General features: G+C 57.1%; 2 protein-coding genes across 5 annotated transcripts in view; both read left to right on the forward strand.

Annotated features, from left to right (window-relative positions):
- The window catches only part of PIK3R5 (phosphoinositide-3-kinase regulatory subunit 5), a 69,719-nt gene extending 53,170 nt beyond the window's left edge, over positions 1-16,549 (forward strand). For 3 of the 4 annotated variants that reach the window (XM_053892802.1, XM_053892800.1, XM_053892801.1), the window contains 14 exons: positions 5,795-5,864; positions 8,314-8,488; positions 8,906-9,059; positions 9,621-9,704; positions 9,974-10,691; positions 10,811-10,961; positions 11,234-11,341; positions 11,556-11,684; positions 11,821-11,914; positions 12,015-12,091; positions 14,272-14,365; positions 14,441-14,523; positions 14,948-15,060; positions 15,176-16,549. In XM_053892802.1, the coding sequence (XP_053748777.1) occupies positions 5,795-5,864; positions 8,314-8,488; positions 8,906-9,059; positions 9,621-9,704; positions 9,974-10,691; positions 10,811-10,961; positions 11,234-11,341; positions 11,556-11,684; positions 11,821-11,914; positions 12,015-12,091; positions 14,272-14,365; positions 14,441-14,523; positions 14,948-15,060; positions 15,176-15,323 (2,198 nt within the window). In that variant the 3' untranslated portion in view covers positions 15,324-16,549. The remainder of the gene's footprint in view (positions 1-5,794; positions 5,865-8,313; positions 8,489-8,905; positions 9,060-9,620; positions 9,705-9,973; positions 10,692-10,810; positions 10,962-11,233; positions 11,342-11,555; positions 11,685-11,820; positions 11,915-12,014; positions 12,092-14,271; positions 14,366-14,440; positions 14,524-14,947; positions 15,061-15,175) is intronic. The other variant, XM_053892803.1, reaches the window with a different exon arrangement.
- A 5,356-nt stretch (positions 16,550-21,905) lies between these two features.
- PIK3R6 (phosphoinositide-3-kinase regulatory subunit 6) overlaps positions 21,906-22,610 on the forward strand; it is a 59,405-nt gene continuing 58,700 nt past the window's right edge. The window contains exon 1 of the mRNA XM_053892516.1: positions 21,906-22,312. The gene's annotated coding sequence lies outside the window, so the exon portion shown is untranslated. The remainder of the gene's footprint in view (positions 22,313-22,610) is intronic.

A 22,610-nucleotide genomic window follows, 5' to 3' on the forward strand; every position in this document is an offset into this window, starting at 1 on the left:
CAACCAATCAGCTTTGTCTGTCTCCTGCCAGCCAATCACCGGACCTCCCTGCCCAACCAGTCAGCTGTCTGTGGTTACCAAGGCTCGGAGCAGGCACTGGTTAGGCTTGGCCAACGCCAAAGCCCACCTGTTCCTGGGACCTGGCCGCATGCCAGAGGCTTGGGTGGAGGAACGAAGAAATCAGGGAGGCCTCAAGGAGAAGGTGCTGTACGAGGAAAGGTAGTCAGGCACGCGAGGAATAGACAGCTTGCCAATCTGACTTTCCAAGGCACCCTAAGTGAACAAGCCAGTTTAGGGTCATTCTCTTTCATTCCCTTCTTTCCAACAGCTCCCCCAGACCCAACAGATCTGTATTGCTTCTGGGCGTCTTGCCGACGACCAGAATTCCTTCAACAAGAATGCTGAGCTTTTCTTCCCTTCTCTAATTTAGACAGAAAGGATTTAAAATGCAAACATCTTGGCAGGGCCTTCAGTCGCTAATCAAAGATCTAAGTGACTCTTACTTTGAAATGGATAAGGGAGATGGAGGGCTGTGTCACTTGCACGCTGGAAGACGGCTTCCCAATTTCAGGTAGAACCGGCTGACTCTTCTCCCCTGAATGCACGCTATGCCTTGAGATGTTTTGGGGACGCCGCTGAGCAGAGACTGTGTTCTGGGCAGCCCAGCGAGCAGAGGTGGCGTGGAGGGCTGGCTGGGAAGGGTGAAGGCCGGATGCTGGGGACGGCGGGGTTCTAAGCCTAGGGGACCAGAGCCAGGCAGAGGAGGAACTGGAGGCAGAGATGGAATGAGGGTTCTTGGACTCCACGCAAGAGGACCCTGGGAACCCCAGTCACTCACTGCTGAGCACCTTGCCCTCAACAGTGCCCGGGGACCGTGTGACGCCTCCGATGTCCTGGTGATGGCAGAGAAGGCAGATGCCTGGAGAGGCAGTTTATGCCAGGCCGCCTGGGCTCACAACTTGTCCTCTTCCGGGGAAAGCAGAACCAAAATAGGAAATCATGAACTCTCTCACGTCAGAGAGTCATTTTCAAGTTAAAAAAAAAAAACAAAAACCTAACCTGTGCAAATGTATAGTAAGCCTTCGTGGAAGACACATTGCACTCATTACTGAGGGAACCAGCAAGATGGCAGAACTTTTTTAAAGGATGGTATGAGACCCTTGATTGAGGGAGTTGCTCACAGGGGGCGCCTGGGTGGCTCAGTCGGTGGAGCATCCAACTCTTGATTTTGGCTCAGGTCCTGATCTCACAGTTTGTGAGTTCGAGCCCCGCGTCAGGCTCCGTGCTATCTGCCCTGCTCTCTCTCTCTCTGCCTCTCATCAATCAATCAATCAATCAATAAATAAATAAGATAGATAGATAAATAAATAAATAAGATAGACAAATTAGATAGATAGATAGATAGATAAGATAGATAGATAAAGTTTTGAAGACAAGTTCCTCATAGAAGCGAGAATACGTTTGCAAAATTAGATACGAAATTAGTTAAGATGATAGAGGAGGGTAATGCCATACCCTGCGGGGTTCTCTTTTCTACCGAACAAAAGTCAGTTCCCTCATCTGACGTCCCCGGGTTCGCCTCTCGTTTCCAGAACCTGAGCCCTGCCTGATTCATCAGTAGCGAAGAGTAAATTAAGCTAAATTACCCTTCTCTGCACGACCCTTCAGTGGGCTTCTTCGAAAGTGCTTTAGTGAGATTTTCGTTTCGGCCTGTGGGACTGTCGTTGCCTGATTCCTGAGTGCCCCCACCCACAATCCGCCCCCCCCCCCCACCGCCCCCAGCTGAGGGAGGCAGTGGGGCGGAGGCTGGAGTGGAGGCCACGGGAGAAGCTGAGGCTGAACCACTCAGCAGAGTCACCAGTACTTGGTCTGAGGCCACCGAGCTGTGAGGCCTTTGGCAAGACATTTCTTTAATTTATAGGAGCTTTTTTCTTTTCTTTTTTTTTTTTTAACCTCATCTGTAAAATGGGAGTATAATAACGCCTCCCCCCTTAGAGCAATTTGAAGGTGAATGCTGGCCTCCGTGGATCTCACGTTGCTGGGGGCAGTAAGGATGGGGCAGCGGTACCTTGAGAGACAGGTCCTGATCAGGTTACGGGGCGCAGATGACAGGGGACCATGGGCCCTTCACCAAGGAGCCGTATGGAGCCAGTTGCCATGGCGATGAGCGAAACAGCCGATCCTGCTTTGATGTGGCTGGGTGGTGGAGGAAGTGGGCAGGTTATCAAGCCTTCGGGCCTCCCCCTTCTTCCTGACTCCACCCCAATAGGGTGGCCTGGCTGCCTCCACTCTGGGGGTGGCAGGAAACCTCACGTCAGTGCCACCGGGTCCTGCCCACCGCAGCCCCTTGGATTCAGCCCACATGTTTGTCAAATATTTACTCCAAGCCCCCGCCAGCTGTGTAGACCACACCGCTCGCCTGCAAAGAATGTATCTGTAATCCCGAGGGGCGACAGGGGGCATCATATGTGTGAGTCACTGTGCGGCCTTCAAAGCCCACAGACCTCGGTGGCTGCACCTCCCCTCCCCCGATCACAGCCCTAGGGGGTGCAGGGAAGAGTGGTACTATTCCCAGGTCAGACCTGAGAAAACGGAGACTCAGAAGTTTCATGTTTCTTGCTGTAAAGTCGGGTGTGAGGGAAGGAGGAACATGGGCGGGCTGTGGTATGACCTACGCTTTGTCACTTACTAGCTGGTTTCCTCGGACAGGTGACGGGAGCTCTCTGAGCCTCCCGGTCAAAAGTAGGATCGTGGGGCGCCCAGGCGGCTCAGGCTCGGTCGGTTCAGCGTCTGATTCTTGGTTTTGGCTCAGGTCATGATCTCACAGGTCGTGGGATCGAGCCCCGTGTCGGGCTCTGCACAGACAGCTCGGAGCCTGCTTGCAATTCTCTCTCTCTCCCTCTCTCTTTGCCCCTCCCCTGCTCAAGAACACTCTCTCTCTCTCTCAAAATAAATGAACACTAAAAAAAAGTAGGACCATCATTGTCGATGGTGATGATGATGATGGCGATGGTTGGGTTGGTCTCATCTGTCCTCAGGAACCTCCTCCCCCCCGACCTGGGTATTTACTATTATTCCCACCTTCCAGAGGATGAACCTGAACTCCAGACATTGCCTACGCTCACGTAGCTGACAAGAGCTCTACTCCCTTGAAGCTATGTCTGTTTGATTCCCAAAACCATATCCTTCGATGCCAGCAATGTATTTTCACATCTGCATAGAGCTGTTTCTATGCCAAGAGGCACAGGCAGACCATTGTGCGTGACTGGAAAATCCTGGGCTGTCCCAGCTGCCATTTTTTTTTTTCATGTGTATTTACTTTTGAGAGAGAAACAGCACACGAGCAGGGGAGGGGCAGAGAGAGAGGGAGACACAGAATCAGAAGCAGGCTCTAGGCTCCGAGCTGTCAGCACAGAGCCCGATGTGGGGCTTGAACCTGTGACCACGAGATCATGACCGGAGCCAAAGTCTGACGCTCAACCGACTGAGCCGCCCAGGTGCCCCATCCCAGCCACCGTTTTGTAAGCACTTTCCTCCCTGGGCCATTTCCCCTGCTGCTTTGCTTTTTACTTGCTGCCTTTGACCTTCTATCAAAGCAGGTACAAACCTGGGCTCGATCACCTCTGCCCATCACCTGGTAGCAGGTGAATTCTGAATATTCTTCAGTGGCAGTAAATCTCCCTTGGGATCTTAGTGATCATAGACATTTATATTTCATACTTTTTTTAAGTCTCTGATGATGGAATAAAAGGCATAGGTTCCTTGAACCAAAGTCAAACATCGTTGACTAGCGGGTGGGGGTTTTAGTCACAGAACATCTCACCCCAAATGCATAGGTGTCCCAGGAGAAACTGAGGAACCATTACAGGGTAGAGGAGGCCAGGCTACATACAGTGTGGGACTCTGGATAGGATCCTGGAACCGAAAGACAACATCATGGCCAAAGATAGACTTCTTGTATCACAGAGTCACGGGGGAGAGATGTTGGGAAAGGAGGGAGCAGCTGTTCCAGAAACCACAGGGCGTGAGGAGTTAGAAGTAAGCTGGTTGCCCAAAACAGAAACCCCAGAATAATAGTTGTGGCAACTCAAAGGGCTTTATTTTTTTTTTCTTACATTTAAAAAAAAAATCCCACTGGAAGGCAGCCCAAGGTTGGCACAGGGCTGAACATTCCAGAATCATTTCTTTTTTCTGTTTCACCATCCTTAGCAGGAAACACTGCCCTCGGTGTCACTTCTTGGTCTAATGACCGCAGGAGCTGTGGCCATCATGTCCCCATTCCAGTTAACAGAAATGAGGAAAGGGAGGTTGCAAAATGGGGTCTTCCAGAAGCCCCCACCCCACACCTGCAAGGGAGGTCAAAAAATGTGATCTATCAACCTGTGCCCTTTGGTGAAGAAGAGGGAAGGGTGTTGGGGAGATGCGAACAGGTCCCCGCCATGTGTGACCCACTAGTAAGAGTGGCCCGGCAGAGCCGGACTGGGCCTGTCGGGGGGCGGGGACCACTGGCTGGGGCAGCAGGGTCACGCCTCACTCCCCCCTGGCCTGGTGGCCCTGCAGAGCTGGAGGCCATCCCGCAGGCATCTCCGTGGGTTCCTCCAGACTCTCTGTAGAACGAACCAAGGACCTGCGTCCCGGTGACTCCGTGGAACCAGGTGGGGCTTGCTCAGGGGCTCCTTGTGTGCAGGCAAGGCCTTTGAGCTTTCTTCCATAGCAAAAGGAATGTGTACAGAAGGGTCAAGAGACCTCACTTGGCTGTGTGTTCTGAGGTTGGGGCGGGGGGGGGGACGGTCGGGGGGGGGGGGTAAGTGATGTCTCCACTACAGCATTTCACTGGGGGGCCTGCAGGGGGCCAGGAGGGGAGCTGGCCTCTGTCACTCACCCAAGTGGCCACCAGATGGTGTCCCAGGTCCCGATGGCAGTAGCCACTGTTTCAGGGACTTTCCCATCAAAATAAGCATAACTTCAACCTCTGAACATGTGACAGTTACCTAAGAGAAACATCAAACAAAAGGCCCCAAATCAAAACAGTTAGGTCCTAAATTAGAATAGCATGAATTAGTAATTTTCCACCACTGATGAAACAAAAATCGTGGCCTTTCTGTTTACAGCTGTCTCTGGCCCCGGTCTTGGCTTTGCACCTATCCAGGGGGATTGCCTTCCTCCTCCCGGCCCACACCCAGTCGCAGAGTAGCCTTGCCCCCTGACAGGGGCCCCCTTGAGGCTGCCTGCCCCCCGAATCCCAGCCCCTGCTTCTGGTGCCCTTGTCGGTGAGGAGGGCCAGTGTTGTTTAACCTTACCGTGGTGGGTACACAACCGAATCCTTACTGTCAAGGCTCTGTTTTCCAGCCGCAGACCTGGGTCAGGTCGCAGGAGAAAAGGAGAGACTTTGGGCTGACGAGGCAGATGAGGCTGGAGAGAAAGGCTTGGGGGTGGGGGTGTTGTGGCCAGGGGCAGGGACAGGACCCAGCCTGGGAGGGACAGGGTCAGGGAGACCCAGCTGTCCTAAGAGCCCGTGGGAAGCCAGGCAGGGGCGCGGAGGGCCGTTGGAGACCCAGCTGGGGGCCCGCACATGCTTGGGAGGGCCCCCGTGCCTCCAGATGGCCAGAGAACTCCTAGGTGACAGCAGGCCGGCCGCCTCGCAGCCTCGGGCCCTGTGCCCACCATCTCAGAGGAGCGGATCTGCACGGGGCCTGAGTCTCGTCCCCAGGCCCCCGACCTCATTGGCCAGGGCGGGGTCACAGCGAGGCACGATAAACCTACCGACTCTCACTCTCGTTTGTTTTGGCAACAGGAATCTCCTACCAGCGGCTGGTGAGGGCCGAGCAGGGCCTGTCCATCAGGAGTCACCGCAGTTCTACCGTGTGAGTGCTCTCGAGAGGGGTCCCACATTCCCACACCCATGCCACCCCCCCAACTCCATGCATCTGGCTTTCCCTCCATCACTGCACCCCCAAATCCCCAGCCACCAGCAAAGCCTTCAAGAGGACCAGGAACCCCTTGGGATAGCTGGTGACATTTGGTACATAGGTTTGTTTCTCTGGGCTGAGAGGCTTTCCTCAGATTGCTAAACGGCTCTGAGACTTAAAAACGAAACAAACATTAAAAACCACCCGCATCAATCATGCCAGGTACAGGGCAAGGATAACCTCGCTCTACCCCCCGTTTTCAGATGAGGAAACTGGAGGTCAGAGAGGCCAAGTGACTTCCCGAAGGTCACACAGCTATTGAGTGTCTGAGCCAGGATTTAAACCTCGGTCTTCCTCAAAAGCCCACGAGCTTTCTACGATGTATTTCCGCCTGTTACTAAAATAGCATTTTCCGGGGCGCCTGGGTGGCTCAGTCGGTGAAGTGTCTGACTCTTGATCTCAGCTCAGGTCATGATCTCACGGTTCCAAGAGTTCGAGCCCCGTGTCGGGCTCTGCACTGACAGCACAGAGCCTGCTTGGAATTCTGTCTCTGTCTCTCTCTCTCTCAAAATAAATACACTTTTAAAAAAAATTAATAAATAGCATAGCATTTTCCAAACCATTTTGACTAGGACCTACCATAAAAAAAAATGCATTTATTTATTTATTTATTTATTTATTTATTTATTTATTTTTTAAGTCATCTCCACACCCAACGTGGGGCTCGAACTCACAACCCTGAGATCAAGAGTGCCGTGCTCCACCAACTGAGCCAGCCGGGTGCCCCTAAAAAAATGCATTTTATATGAAAGCCTGCTGTACACACACACACACGCACACACACACACACACACACACACACACTGAAACAAGCTTTAAAAAGTGAAACTCACGGGGCGCCTGGGTGACTCAGTTGAGCGTCCGACTTCAGCTCAGGTCACGATCTCGCGGTCCGTGAGTTCGAGCGCCACGTCAGGCTGTGGGCTGATGGCTCAGAGCCTGGAGCCTGCTTCCGATTCTGTGTCTCCCTCTCTCTCTGCCCCTGCCCAGTTCATGCTCTGTCTCTCTCTGTCTCAAAAATAAATAAATGTTAAAAAGTGAAACTCACCCCTACCCCCTAGGATGGGCTGTGTCTCAGTCTATTCTATTTTATTTAAAAGGCAGCTGTGATTGTGATCCTCCCAGAATGATTCCATTATCCACTCATGGGTCCCGGCCGGCCAGGCATGTGGCTGCCATTTCACCCGAATGCTCGAGAGCCCAGAGACCCCGGCCCTCTCACCCCCAGCGCCAGGGGCTCACTGCACATTCACACCGTACAGCAAACACCTATGAGTTCCTTCTAATAAAAACAAACAAAACAAGCCCGAGGCAGGCTTTGGGAGAGGCAGAAAGGGTACAAAAATGCTTCCGTGTCGTGAGTAAACAACGCTTACCCAGGGCTGATCACCAGCCCCTCTGCACTTACTGAGCTCCGGGCATTGTGGGAAGTAAAGCATACTGTGATGTCCAAGTGTCACATGGGCCCCTGGAGAAAGGGATTTGTCAGATCTGGGGCCCAAAGAGGTTAGCAGGAGGAGCTTAGAACAGAGTGGTGGTCTCGCTGTCGGCAGGAGGGAACAAGCGGGCGGAGAGAGCGCGTGCCCGGCTGGTCCCGTCCGGCACACCAAGGACTCAGCACGGGTCTCTGGAAGGAGTGATCAAGCACTCAGTGAAGGAGGGTGGCCCAGTCACTCATGCAGGCCTGCCCCCTTCTCCTTACAAACAGAGAAACCGACATTAGCTTCCCCCTTGCACGATGGGTACTCTGGCAGAGCCCGGTCCCGACGGCACCTGCTTCTCTGCGCCGGGTTTAAACACCGCGCAGGCCAGTGAGGACGGGAGCCGTGCGGGCAGGCCATCCCGAAACATCTACAGCTGGGACAACCGGGATGGCTCCAACACACTTGGAGAAAATGCAGCGGCGGGCGGTTGGTGCGGGTGACGTGAGAGCAGTCACCTGCGGTAAACTATTAACTGAGTGACTGACACCTTGGGGGTTCGCCTGGGCGTGGCTGAGATTTTCCATGACCAGCAAACGTAAATGCCGGCTCGGAGCCCAGGGTCCGGCGATGGGACACGCACAGGTGGCTGGGCACACGCTCCCCTCCCATCCCCGTGAGACCCTGGGAGGTGGCTCTCCCAAGTTCAAGAAGAAGTTCCACTTGCAAAGGGTCTTTGAAAATACTGGCTGCAAACTATCAAAAGCAGACTGTAAGCTTTCCCCTCGGAACTGGGACCCTTGAGCCCCTGGCCCAGCTCCTGGCTGCAGGCCCTGCCGGGCGAGCTCTGAGGACCGCCAGACGTCAGACGTGAGGTGCGTGGCTGTGCTGCCCTCCCCACAGCCCCGTCTCTGTGTCCCCAGCACTGTGCTGTTGTTGAACCCGGTGGAGGTTCAGGCCGAGTTCCTCGCCGTGGCCAATAGGCTGAGTGCACCCGGCCACTCGCCCCACAGCGCCTACACCACGCTGCTCCTTCACGCCTTCCAGGCCACCTTCGGGCCCCACTGCGACCTCCCAGGCCTGCACTGCAGGCTGCAGGTATGTGCCCGGGGCCCCTGGGGTTTATTTAGCATCACTCCCCTCCCATCAGAGCGGAGTCCCTCTCTGGCCCTGTCCCGGTGCTGCTGTCTCCCGGGTACGCCGGCCTCCCCCCACCCGGGCCAGCCCGGCCCCTTCCCCTCTCTGGGCCGCAGCGACGAGCTCGGGACTAGCACTCCCCGCCCCCCCAAGTTGGCGGTGCTCTGGCCCTGGTCTGGGCCTTTCTCTGGCGCCCGTGTCCCGAGAAGAGGGGCCCCGGGCAGGAGGCTCGGCTCCCTGGCCAGCTGTGAGTGCAGGTGGGTGATGAGGCAGGGAGGAGACCGGTGGGTGCTGTCGTCGGCGAGACCCCGGGACCTGGAGGAGTGGGGCCGGCGAGCCGCGGTTCGGCAGCAAGCCCGTCTGCCCCTGGGGTTTCAGTCCAAGAGCCTGGCCGAGCTGGAAGACATCTTCACGGAGACCGCGGAGGCACAGGAGCTGGCGTCCAGCATCGGGGACGCGGCCGAGGCCCGGCAGTGGCTCAGGACCAAGCTGCAGGCGGTGGGAGAGAAAGCCGGCTTCCCTGGTGTCTTAGGTGAGGCTCTTGGGAGAGCCGGGCGCGTCTTCCCCACGGCCAAGTGAGCATCCCAGCCGGCCGGTGGGTCTGCTCCATACAGTCCTTCGGGGACCCCCGGCTGTCGTTACCCTGATGTTAGGGTTGGCCGGCCGTGGCAAGAGAGAAAGAGAGTGCTACCTGGGGGCGGGCGGCTTCGTTTTCCCACCAGAGATCATGCAGAAGGATGCAGTCCTTACGGGTCCCTTTGGAGGCCACGCCTCGCCCCCAAGGAGCCTAGAAAACATCCTTTCTGCAGCTCTGCCCCTTCCAGGAGAAGGGACACGGTCTTCTGTCACCCACACCCGATGAGACAGTGCCCTTGTGCTCCCGTTCGGGCCCTGTCAGGGGAGGCTCGGAGGCTGACTTGGCCACATCCACACAGCCTGTAAAAAGGCCTGGCACCTACCTGGGCTGCTTGAACGGAGGGTCCTCGGGCTGCGAGCCAGGTGTCCCAGCTTCCCACTGAGTCTCGTGTGGCCCATGCTGGCGTCTTGTCTGAGACCCTTCCAGCCCTCACCACGGGTCCCCCTGTTGTTACAGACACCGCCAAACCTGGCAAACTCTGCACCATCCCCATCCCGGTGGCCAGGTGCCACACCTACAACTGGAACCAGGACAGCTTCGGTGAGCCCCCGGTTGGGGCCCTCGCGGTGCCCACTCCCGTCCCCCAAAGCGGCCAGGGCGCTTCCTGTTCCCGGGTCTGTGCACCCGCCTCCCACCGGCCCCGTCAGCTGAGCAGAGCAGGGGGAAGCCCTGAAGTCCCGGGCTGGCCTTTAACCCCCCTTCCGCCCTCTTCTCCTCCGGGCCAGTCGGCCTGAGCCTGTCACCCGTCCCCAGGGTGTGCGAGAGGGCTTGCAAGGGCCCAGACACCCAGACGGTGCCTCCCCTTGCAGACGTCCTGCAGGAAATCCTGCTCCAAGAACAGGAGCTGCTCCAGCCAGGGATCCTGGGGGACGAGGAGGAGGAGGAGGAGGACGACGACGACGACTTGGAAACAGAAGGGCGTTGCGCCCAGAGGGACTCCCTGCTCTCCACCAGCTCTGCGGTCTTCCACGACTCCACCCTGTCCCTTGCCTCGTCCCAGGCCTCAGAGCCCACCCTGCCCCGCCAGCTGCTGACCTCCTTCGTGTCAGGCCTCTCGGACGGCGTGGACAGCGGCTACGTGGAGGACAGCGAGGACAGCTCCTCCTCGGAGTGGCCCAAGAGGCCTGGCGGCCAGGGGCGCCGGCTCCACCGCCGGCCGGGGCAGAAGTTCAACAGGATCTATAAACTGTTCAAGAGCACCAGCCAGCTGGTGCTGCGGCGGGACTCCCGGGGCGCGGAGGGCGGCGCGGACGCAGCCCTGCCCCTGCGGCGGACGGGGAGCCTCTGCGGCCCCCTGGACGGCGCGGCCCCGCCGCCGGCCTCCCGGCCCCAGCGCTCCCGCTCTCTGCCGCAGCCCAAGCTCAGCGCCCAGCTGCCCAGCTGGCTCCTGGCCCCCGCCTCCCGCCACCAGCGCCGGCGCCCCTTCCTGAGCGGGGATGAGGACCCCAAGGCGTCCACGCTCCGCGTCGTGGTCTTCGGCTCCGATCGGATTTCGGGGAAGGTGGCTCGGGCCTACAGCAATCTGCGGTGAGAGCGGGGGCGGGGGTGCGGGCGCCGGGGCGGGGAGATGGGGGGGGGGGGGGGGCCGGGCTGCGGGCTTAGGGCCCTTAGGGTCCCCGCTTCTTACCACCTTCTTCCTCTGCCAGGCGGCTGGAGAACAACCGCCCCCTCCTCACGCGGTTGTTCAAACTCCAATTCTTCTACGTGCCGGTCAAGCGGGGCTCCGGCGCCTGCCCCAGCCCTGCGAGCCAGACGCCCCCACTCCCCGCGGACTCCCCCAGGCAACCCAGCCCTGCAGTACGTCCCCAGCCCCGCGCCACGCGCCGTGGGGGCGCAGAGTGGGCGCCATCCATCGCCTGTGCCTCGAGGGGCACCTCGTTCTGCGCGAGCCTCGCTCCCAGGAGTGGCCCCTGCCCTGCGCTTGGGGGCGGCCCTTCGCTGCGTGACGTAGACTAAAAGCTGTTAGACTTCTCTCAGGGCCGCTGCGGGGAGGCTCCGCTTGGGGCCGCGGAGGGCGTGGGGGGTGCGCAGGGCCGTGGCGCAGGGACTGACCCTGGACCCTCCCCCAGGAGCTGGAGAGCACCAATGATATCTCCCACTACCTCGGCATGCTCGACCCCTGGTACGAGCGCAACGTGCTGGGTCTCATGCACCTGCCGCCGGAGGTCCTGTGCCAGGTCGGTGGCCCCCGCGGGGCGGGGGGAGTGGGGGCACCTGCTGGAGGCCCCCTGGTTTGAGGGGGGGATCCAGCCTGGAGCCTCCAGGGAGGACCAGGAGGTCCTTGGAATTGAGCGGGAAGGGTGGGAGGAAGGCTGGGCTGTGGGTGCCCCCCCCCCAGCATTCTGTGTCCTGCCGGCCACCTGCCACTCTGGCTCCGCCCCCCACCCGCAGCAGTCTCTGAAGGCTGAATCCCGGCCCCTGGACGGCTCCTCTGCCCAGCTGCCCATCCTGGCGGACATGCTGCTCTACTACTGCCGTTTCGCCGCCCGGCCCGTGTTGCTGCAGGTCTATCAGACGGAGGTGAGCCCCGCCCCTCGGCGCCGAGCCCCGCCCCTCGGCGCTGGCGCCCCCGCCCCGCCCCCTGCCCTAGCAGCCCGGGGCCTAGAGCAGAGAGGGGCGGGGGCTGCCCTCTGATGCCGCCCCCCGCCCTCTGCAGCTGACCTTCGTCACCGGGGAGAAGATGACAGAGATCTTCCTCCACTCCCTGGAGCTGGGTCACTCTGCCGCCACACGTGCCATCAAGGCTTCGGGTGAGTGCCGCCTGGGCCCCAGGGGGGACACGGGGCCGGCGAGGGCCCCCCCCCCCTCCCCCGAGATGAGAGGGAGTGACGGTCTGTCTGTGTGTCACAGGTCCTGGCAGCAAGCGCCTGGGCATCGATGGTGACCGGGAGGCCATCCCTCTAACACTACAGATTATTTACAGCAAGGTGAGGCCAGTGCTGGGGGCCCGGGTCCCTCTGGGGCCTGCTCCTGACCCTGCCTCACCCAGAGGCAGCCCCCTGTGTTCCTGGGCCCCCGTCTTGCAGCCGGGAGAAGGGGAGGGAGTGGACATCCTTCTCCCCTCCAGTGTTCTCTCCCCCACCCCCCCCCCACCCCCCAGATGTGCTCAGCAGCTCCCAGCTGCAGGGCTGAGGGTGAGAGGGGCAAGGGTGCAGTGTCCAGAGGGAGAGCCCAGGGTCTGCAGGGCTGGGGTGCCCCGCGGGGTGTGTGGGAGCTGGGACCCGTGTCGGAAGGGAACCATAGGATTTGTGGGGTGCAGGTGGGAGGGGTGGCATGGGTCTCTGAGCATCACACCCGGGGTACAGGCCACGAGAACCTTGACCTCAAAGTGGGGACACCCCCCCCACCCTCTTTCTTTCCTTCCCTCTTTCCTTCTTTCTTTCCTTTCGCCATTCGAAAGATACTCATTTAGCCCCTACTCATGCTGAGCTCTGCTGGGGAGGGGAGACAGCGGTGAGCCGAGAAGGCTAGGCCTTCTCTGCGACTTTCCTGGAGGAGCAAGACAGGAAACAACAGAAATGGCCAGGAGAGTATCAAAGAGCGGTGAGGGGTGACAAGGCAGTAAAAGGGTTGATGGGGCAGTGATGCTGATGCCGCTTACGTGTGGCGGCCAGGGAAGCGGGCAGGAAGGACTGACTACTCACGGAGCACTGCGTGTTGGGTGTTTGGGGAATACCTCCCATGTCCCAGACCGGGGGATTCCCAAGAGTCATCAAGCGCTCACAGTCTAGAGGGAGCGGTAGACATTGCTTAGATGATCCCACATGATACATAATTACAACTGTGACAGGTGAAGGAGAGGTTCATGGTCCCCTGAGAACCTTTAAGAGGATCATTCAACCTGGTCAGGAAGGCTACACAAGGCTTCCCTGAGAAGGGACATGGAGTCAGTACTGGAAAGAAAAAGAGGAGTTAGTTAATTAGGCTAAGAAGAGAGGGATATGCTCTCCAGGCAGAGAGAACGGCATGTGCAAAGGTCCTGTGGTGAGAGGGAACATGTCATCACAGGGCGCTGAGGCAGGCCAGAGGGGCCAGAGCAGAGACGGTGCATGGGTGAGGCTAAAGGAGCTGGCAGGGCCACAATACCAAGGGCCTTGATTTTTGTCCTTGTCCCAAGAGCCGTGGACACCCTTTGAAGGGGCTCAAGTTGGGGGTGGGGCTGGGGGATGTGTGCCATGATTAGATTTGAGGTCTGGAAGCTCCCTCGGTTTGGAGGGGTCCGCAGGGGATGCGGGAAGGCCAGTTAGGAGGCTCCGGAGTTGGTTGTCCCCGGGGGGGGAAATGGGGGTGGCCTGCATGGGGGTGGTGGTGGGTTCTGTGAGCAGCAGGGCGTAGGGGCGGATCAGAAAACGGGAGGCCCAAACTCCTGGCTCTCAGTGTTCCGGGACCAGAAGCGGCCCAGGTCCAGTGCGGGGAGGCCGTGAGTTGGGGGCAGGTCGAGTTTGGGCGCCCTTGAGAGACAGGAGGAAGTGAGAAGTGCAGTTGCACGGATGGGCCTGGCCTCAGGTGCAGGGGGGAGATGGGTGTGTAGGTGGCCTTGGGGAAGGAGCACGGAAGGCTTGTGCTTGGAGAGACTAGTGGGGCGGAGAGTGGGGGGCCAGGAGGAGGCACCCTGAGCCCCGTGCCGTGTGGTGGCGGGCAGACAGGCCCCGGCCAGGGGCAGGTGGGCGAGGCGGGGGGTGCAGACAGCAGTGAGCACAGCCAGACACTCCTATGAGGTCAGGGGAGCCGAGGACTGAGAAACGCACTTGCATCTGGCAATGCAGAGGTCCCGGTGAAAGAGACGTCCAGACCCCAAGAGGGGGCTCCAGCCTGGCTCTGGCCGGGACCTCATGCCCGTGGGCCCCTCTCCTCCTCCCTTGGGGCTCAGCCGTCACTTTGAGATGCTCTGAGCTCTGGAGCCCTCCGATCCATGGACCAGGCCGGGCACCCGACGCTCCTTCCTGCAGTCATCGAGGTCTATACGGGGTCAGACAGCTCTTGGTGCACGAGCTAGCAGACTCGGGTGAACGCGTGCCACCAGTGGGTCTGGAGCCACCTCTTCCGAGAGCAGGTGGCGGGCCCGGGGGACCCCGGCTGAGAGGGTGCGGCCCCGCTGTGTTCCCAGGGGGCCATCAGTGGCCGAAGCCGCTGGAGCAGCATGGAGAAGGTGTGCACGTCCGTGAACCTCAGCAAGGCCTGCCGGAAGCCGGAGGAGCTAGGTGAGCGGGCGGCGGGGTGCAGGTGGGGGCGGGGCGGGGCCCCGAGCCTGGCCTGAGCCGCCCCCTGCCCCTCAGACTCCAGCATGGAGGCCCTGACGCTAAACCTGACCGAAGTGGTGAAGAGGCAGAACCCCAAGTCCAAGAAGGGCTTCAACCAGGTAAGGGCACCGCTCTCTTCGCGGCCACGCGGCCCGCGGCCACGGCCCGGGCGTGTGCAGGTGCCTGAGTATGTGCGCATGCGCGAATGGATGGGGTGCGGTTTGGGGTGTGCACTCCGTGGGTATCAGGGGAGGAAGGAGGGCCCTGTGGGAGGACGTGTCTGCGTGCAAAGGCTCCCGTGTCAGGGACCCTGGGCCTCCCGAGGGGGGCAGTGGGCTTTGTCCGGGGGGGGGGGGGGGGGGGGCTTGTTTCTTCCAGACTCAGGGAGGGTGGGGGCCGGGGAGGAGGCAGGGCCTGATGGAGGCCGTCAGCCTCTGAGAGCTGCTGCCTGCCGGGCTTGGGGACAGGCCCAAGGGACAGAGCTGCTGAGGGCTGGAGTTCGAGGGGGCCGGCGATCGGGGCTGACAGGGGCCTTGCTTCCAGATCAGCACGTCACAGATCAAAGTGGACAAGATACAGATCATCGGCTCCAACGGCTGCTCCTTCGCAGTGTGTCTGGACCAGGACGAGAGGAAGATCGTGCAGAGTGTGGTCCGGTAGGAAGGGGATGTCCAGGGAGGGGGCCCACTTCTGCACCACCCCCTGGGACCCTGGAAGGAGCTGCAGGGATGCGGGGGTGGGGGCTGCCCTTACCTCCCGCCTGCCCCACAGGTGTGAGGTCTCGCCCTGCTACAAGCCGGAGAAGAGCGGCCTCCGCCCCCAACCCCAGAGGACCCCCGACCAGCCGGCCCAGGCCGCGCCCGACCTCTGCTCCCTCCTCTGCCTGCCAATCATGACGTTCAGCGGAGCTCTGCCCTAGCGGGGCCCTCACCAGCAGCAGGGAAGCCTCCTCGGAGCCCCTCCCCACGCACAGGGGGTGCCTGTGAGGGTCTCGCTCCCTGTGGGGAACTGAACGGCCCTCTGTTGCATTGGGTCCTACTGTGGGTCCCTGCGGCTGGCAGGGGCTTGGCGGTTTCTGGGTCCTCGGGGCTCTGTTTAGGAAGGACACAGGTATTAGGGAGGGCGCGGCTGGCCACGCAGCCCCTCAGATCCCTCACGTAGACAGGAGAGGGATGGAGGGGCTGACCTCCAAAGGCACCGGCCACTAGTGTGGTCTGGGATCCTTTCTGGAAAGATCTGAGCCTCTGGTGCTCTGGGGTGTGGCTTAGGCCTCCTCTCCCAACGTTGGCCAGGCCCCCCCTCACTTTGTCAAAGACTTGGGGAAGCCTTTGTATCTGCGGTTCAGAGTCCCCTCTACTCTGCGGTTCAGGTGGGAGAAACAAGGATAAGAATTTCTTTCCAGACCTTCAGTACCCCACCCCCACTTCTCTCTCTCTCTCTCTCTCTCTCTCACACACACACACACACACGCACACACACATGCACGCACGCAAATTCCCCGGGTATTCTGAAAAACAGCACTAATCCTTTACCTGCCTGCTGTCAGGACATAGAAGACATTCTCTTTCGAGCCCCTTTCTGGGTCTGAGAGCTGGGGGGACAGGACAGGCACGGATTCAGTAGCAGCTCAATTACCTTCTAGCTGAATGACCAGAAGGAAGTTAATTAGCCTCTTCCAGCCTCCACCTCCTCGGCTCTACGACCTTCGACCTTCGGGGGTTGAAAAGAAATTGTCCGCAAGGTGCCTGGCCCATGGCTGGCTCATGGCCAGTGCTCAGGAAAGATCAGCAGCCTCACCCTTAGGCGCCAACTGCCCTTGTGTGGCGCTGGGACACTCTCACGGCCCCTGGGACAGTCCTCATTCACGCCTTTCTGATTCATCATTGAAGCAGGACCAAGTCTGAGGAGGTGGGGAGGGGTCAGTTTTACCCTCCGAAGGAGGAACGACCTTGGCGAGGACAAGAGGAGGGTGGCACGGGAGTCCCCAGCCTTTGCCGACTTCTCTCCCAGATGGGACCCCGTGACCCCCACTCCCGTGTCACTCCTCAGGCTGGTGAACCTTATGTGCGGAGTCTTGCAGCCCAGAAGGTTCACGGGCACCGTTCTGGTGCCTGGGCGAGATCCCAGAGCGGGTAGATCAAGAGCCTGGCTGGGGGCAGGGCGGGGGGGAGGGGGTGGCGGAACGCGAGAGCCAAATATGTTAAAGCCGCCAGGTCGGAGGGGTTTGGAAGGAAGCAAGTGTGCGCTAGGGTCATGGGGTGGAGGGCAGGGCTGAGGACCGGGATTTGGACGGTGGGGGTGGAGGAAGGTGACTGTATCCCGCCCAGAGCCCCTCCGTTGCCTCCTCCTGCTTCACCCGCTCCAAAGCTGGTGGGCTTGCGGGAGCCCCTGAAACACCAGCCAAGACAGCCTGATGGAAGTGAACAGAGCTGTCCCCCCCCGCCCCCGCCACCTGCCCCCAACCAGCCACCTGTCCATGTTCCAGGCTCCAGAGAGCAGCCGACCGTATACCCTTGATAGTTTGTTGTTGCATGAACAAGTTCTACTACAGGATAAACAGATATCCAAGAATGAAGACGGTTTAATATTATTTTCGAATAAAACTTGGTTAGTCTTGTACACGATGACCCGTGGTTATCTCGCCGCACGACGATTAACTGCCAGTTGCTTCGTTCGCATAAACCGCTTCACAGGCAGCAACGATCAGGTTTCTTGGGGGGCTGTTGCGCGTAGCTTTTTGGAGCTGGAGAAAATGTATTTGTGCTGGCATTTTCTCTGACGCTGTTCCGTCGAAGCCTCATCGTCCTGCTGAGAGGAAGGAGGTGAGCTCATCGCTGGTCGCGGGAAGACACCTGTTATTTGGGAGGAATACGTAGGCATCAGGCTCGCAGCCTAACCCCCGGGGAGGGAGGAAGAAGGAACCCTGAGATGCTCTAGGTTTGCCCCAGCTAGCTACTGCGAACGATAAAACACGCCTAACACACCCAACATGCATCCACGGGACATCCAGGGATCTCTTGATCCAGGTGGGGCTCCCCTAACGGCCTGGGAGGTGTCTGTGCTGCCCAAATTAAATCGGCCCAAATCCACGACACCCATTAACCCAGGGATCCCAATAAACTCAGCAGCCCTCACTCCATCTGGAGGCCGGGACTTCACTTCTGATACTCTTTCCAAAGTCCCATAGCCCCATTCTAATCGCGAGGAGAATACCAGACAAACCCAGACTGTGGGACCTTCCTCCATGGGCTAATCTGACTAGTACCCTTCCAGGAGGTCGTGAAAACAAGGTAGGACCGAGAAACTCCTAGAGCAAGGAGAAAGGGAACCTGAACACTAAATGCAATGCGGTACCCTGGATTGGATCCAGAAACAGAGAAACATTAATGAAAGAACTGGTGAAATCCCATAAAGGCTGGAGTTCTAGTTTTTCAATTTTTTTTAAAGTTTATTGATTTTGAGAGGGAGAGAAAAATGTGAGTGGAGAGAGAGGGAGCGAGGAGATCCCAAGCAGGTTCCTCACTGTCAAGGCAGAGCCCGACACAGGGCTTGAACCCACGAACTTGTGAGATTGTGACCTGAGCCAAAGTTGGGTGCTTAACCACCTGAACCACCCAGGTGCCCCTGGAGTGTAGTTTTCAAAAATCAAAAAGCAAACAAAACCCAAACACACACACGCATGAAACACACAGGCACCTCATTGTAAGACTCCTGGGGAAGAAAAAGGTAATGTGAGAATCTTAAAGACAACCAAAGACAGCAGTGGGGGGGATATATTTTATCTTCAAAGGATCAACAAACAGCTCCCTTCTCAACAGAAACATTGGAAGCCAGAAGACAATGAAATGACATCTTTAAAATGCTGGAAAAAATTCAATCTAGACTTGTTCAATGTTTTTTTTTTTAATTATACGCTGCTCACAAGAGACACATGTTAATAAGTATACGAACACAAAGTCTGAAAGCAAAAGATCAAAAGGGTGTTGTTATTCTAATGTCAGACAAAGATTTTAAGGCAAGAAGCATTTTAAAAAATAATGAAGAGGGACAGTTTATAAAGGTCAAAAAGTCAATCCAACAAAGTTATCATGATCATAAATCTGTATGCATGCAATAACAACGTAAACTGTAAAGCAAAAAATGACGGAATTAATGCCTCCACAACCATAATGAAGGATTTTATCACACTTCTCTCAGTGGCTTAAGAAAAACAGACAAGAAATAATAGAGATATAGAGGATCTGGACAACACAATTAACACATTTGATCTTGTTGAAATAGGATACTGCCCAGCAACAGAACTCACATTATTTCAAGCACAAGTAGAGTATCAAATTTCAAATGATTGAAACCAAAGGGAGTATCTTCATCTCAAGAAGATACAGAAAGAAAGGTATAAATCCTAAAGTAGGAAAAAGTGTAAAAGCAGAAATCTATGAATTGGAAAAGCAACGTACTAGTGGATAAGGCTCTAGCGAACAAATCAGCAATATTGCGTGTGAAAAAGAGGACATCTCTACAGATCGTATCCACACTAAAAATATAATGAAAGGATACTATACATTGACCAATAAATTTGGCAATCTGGATAAGATGGAGAAGTTTTTCAGAAATACCACTGTGAAAGAAATGGATTTCCCAGGGAGGCAAATATATGTTAAGGAAATTGAAACCATTCTTTTTTTTTTTTTTAATTTTTAAAGTTTATTTATTTATTTTGAGATACAGAGACAGTGCAAGTAGGAAAAGGGCATAGAGAGAGGGAGAGAGAGAATCCTAAGCAGGCAACGTGCTGCCACCACAGAGCCCGACACGGGGTCCAAACTCACGAAACCTGGTCAGATCATGACCAGACCTGAAACCAAGAGTTGGACGCTTAACCAACTGAGCCATCGAGGCGCCCGCCAAACCATTCTTTTCTTAATTAGACTGGCAACCGATTATTTTTTTTTGCTGCCTCCATACTTCATACATATTTCAGAATATCGTATAGTTGGAACCATACCGTCACCAGCCTTTTCAGATTGGTTTCATTCACTTAGCAATATGGATTTAAGGTTCCTCCTTGTCTTTTCATGGCTTCACAGCTCATTTCCTTTTGTTGCCAAATAATATTCCATTTTATTGATGTACCCAAGTTCATTTCTTTACTCAGAGTCTGGAGGACATCTTGGTTGATGCCAGTGTTTGGCAATTATGAATAAAGCTGATGTAAACATTTATGTGCTGGTTTTTGTGTGGACATATGTTTTCAGCTCCTTTGGGTAAACACCAAGGAGCACAATTGCTTGATCATTTAGTTTAGTTTAGTTTTTTTGTGTGTTTTTTTTTAATTTTTTAACATTTATTTATTACTGAAAGACAGAGAGCTCTGGGGTCCAGTACTGGGGGCTTCTCTCTCCCTTCTCATCTCTGAATGCCTCTATGGCCTCCACCCCCCCCCCCCAGTAAAATCAGGGTAAAGGAAGCCGGCTCTCCTGGAAGAGGGGGTCCTCCCCATCCCTCTGGGGGCAGAGACAGGCAGGTGCCAGACTGTCCCCTACCTGTGCCACCTCCTGATGACCGTCACGTTGGAGGGTCAACACACGAATTTTGGGTGGACACAAACATTCAGTCCGTAACACCCAGCAGCCCTGAGCGTGTGGTCCCTGGAAAGGCGACTGTGACCACACGTGTGCCTCTGGCACAGGGCGAGTGGGAAGAAACAGTGCCCGTTCAGGGGACTCGCAGAAATTTAGGGCAGGAAGGCCCAGCCTCGTGGCCATTGCAATCTGGCCCGGAAATCGCCACTGGATGTCAAGTGAGCACAAAGGGAGGTATCAGCAAACACTTTTTTTTTTAATATTTTTTTAATATTTATTTTTAAGGGGGAGAGAGAGAGAGCAAGTGGGGGAGGGGCAGAGAGAGAAAGAGAGACAGAATCTGAAGCAGGCTCCAGGCTCTGAGCTGTCAGCACAGAGCCAGACGCGGGGCTCAAACTCCCAAACCGCGAGATCATGACCTGAGCCGAAAGGCAGATGCTTAACGGATTGAGCCACTCAGGCACCCGTACATGCTTCTGTTACCAAGCTTCTGTCTCCCAACAGCCCCATGAGGCGGGTACTATTATATCCATTTTACAGAGGAAGAAACTGAGACAGAGAAGTTAAGGAACTTGCCCAAGGTCACAGAGACCCGGGAAAGGGGAAGCCAGGCTTCAAGCCCACGTCCACGGGCCCCAGAGTCCCTGCTCTTAACCGCTAAGCTATGCTACTCCCCCAAGCCACTCATGTCTGAGGCCCAGAAAAATTAAGTTTAGGCAGATATCCCAGAGGGTTGGCTTCATTGTAATGGAATTTTGGAGGAGCTCTGGCACTTTCAACATGGAAGCCACGGTCTGCAGGCACCACCCCCCCCCCAATAGGGGTGGGTGGGGTGGGGGAGCAGGAGAGGGAAGCTGAGGTCTGAGCAGGTGGGCGGGCCCCGGGCCAGTCTGTGCCTTCCCCTGCACAGGGAGGGGGAGGCAGTCAGAAGGGAGGCCTTATGTGAATGCACTCCAGGCCAAAGGGCTGTCTCAAGGGGGTCCTCAGAGACCTCTGGAGAGGGAGAGTTGGGAGGGGAGGGAGAGGAGGGAGCAGCCCTACCCCACCAGGATTGTCGGGGGTCGTTGGTGGGGGGGCGGTGAGGAAGCTGGCAAGGGCCTTGCAAATACGCGCTGCAATCCCTCGGTTACAGAGGAGGAAACTGAGACCCAGGCAGGAGAAGGGGCCCGTGCAGCTACAACAATGTTACAACAGATCCCAGCCAGGTCCCCATGTTGGGGTGTTATCTGTGCGCCCGGGTGCGAGTACGGGTGCGCCCGTGGGTGCCAGGCAGTTTGCATGAGTAATGAAGGGAGTCTTCGAGTTTTCTCAACGATCCTGGTCACCCCCAGCCTTCTTGACGCCCCCAGCTTTCTCGACCTGCCAGCCAGTCCCCGTTCCTAGTGGGAATTCTTTTGCGAGAAGACACAGCGACTGTGCTAAGTATCTCATCCATTCAAGAGGCTCCACGCCGCCCCCCTCACGTTCCGGGGAGCTTGCAGACCTGCTCCCCAGCTAGGCTCCTCCAGCCCCCAGCGGAGAACAGGGGAGGGGAGGAGCGCGGAGAGCAGGCCCCGCCCCCACGGCAGGGTCTCCCTGCCCCTCCCCCCGCCCCAGAGGAGTCTGGGAGGGGCGACCGGTGCACCTGCCAAGAGAATCCTGGGGAGGGAAGTTTTCTTCCCCAAATGGCTTGTCCGAGAGGGAGTGGGCAGGTTTTTCTCTGAATGTTGACCCATGTCAATATGTTACTGGGGCCAGAAAATACAGACACTTAAATTTAAGAAAAGAAAGCAGCTGGTCCTTGGGTCCACACCTCTCATGATCTCCAAGTAAACAAAGCCAGTGGAAGATCAGTTTGTGCAATCACCCCAGGCCTTCAACAGCGATTATCACCGGGTGGAGAGGGAAAGGATACCGGGAAGGGGGGGGGGGGGGGGGGCGGAGCTCTTTTTCTACTAACCGTCCCCCCACTATCCTAACTCCCCCTGATTCTTCCTGATTCTTCCTCCCTCTCTGCACCCACAGCAGATGCTACCAGGTGCCCACAAGCTCCCAGGGGATACCGATGCTGCTGGTTCAGGGACCACGCTCGGCGGACCACTCCTTCAGAGCACGAGGTCGTCCCACAGTCCCTGTTTCCCGGGGCTGTGGCCGTGAGGGCTGGAGGGAATCCACTAGAAGCAGAGGTGCCCGTCAAGTGGGTACCAGCCACGCCGATGCCTGGGTCTTCCTTGAGGAGGGATGGAAGGCGAGGACCGTGGGCCAGGCTTCCAGTTCACTCGGCCCGCAGTGCTCCCTGGAGCTGGACTGGGCTCCCCCTGGCTCAAGCGCCCTCCCGACCACTTAGGTGAGCCCTCTCCTGAATCGCCCTAGCTCCTGAAGTGGCTGTATACGTGAAGTTAGATGTGTTTGTAAAACACGTGGGGTTGGAAGTGCTCTGAAAGCACTTCCTTTTTTTTTTTTTTAATGTTTATCTATTTTTGAGAGAAAGCGCGAGTCGGGGGGATGGGGGAGGCGGAGAGAGAGAGAGAGAGAGAGAGAGCGCACAGAGCCTGATGCAGGGCTCAAACCCACAAACCGTGAGATCACAACCTGAGCCGAAATCAAGAGCCAGACGCTTAACCAACTGAGCCACCCAGGCACCC

This window comes from Panthera pardus, unplaced genomic scaffold, assembly GCF_024362965.1.
Source record: "Panthera pardus isolate Hobbes unplaced genomic scaffold, ASM2436296v1 HiC_scaffold_3, whole genome shotgun sequence".
Lineage (NCBI taxonomy): Eukaryota > Metazoa > Chordata > Mammalia > Carnivora > Felidae > Panthera > Panthera pardus.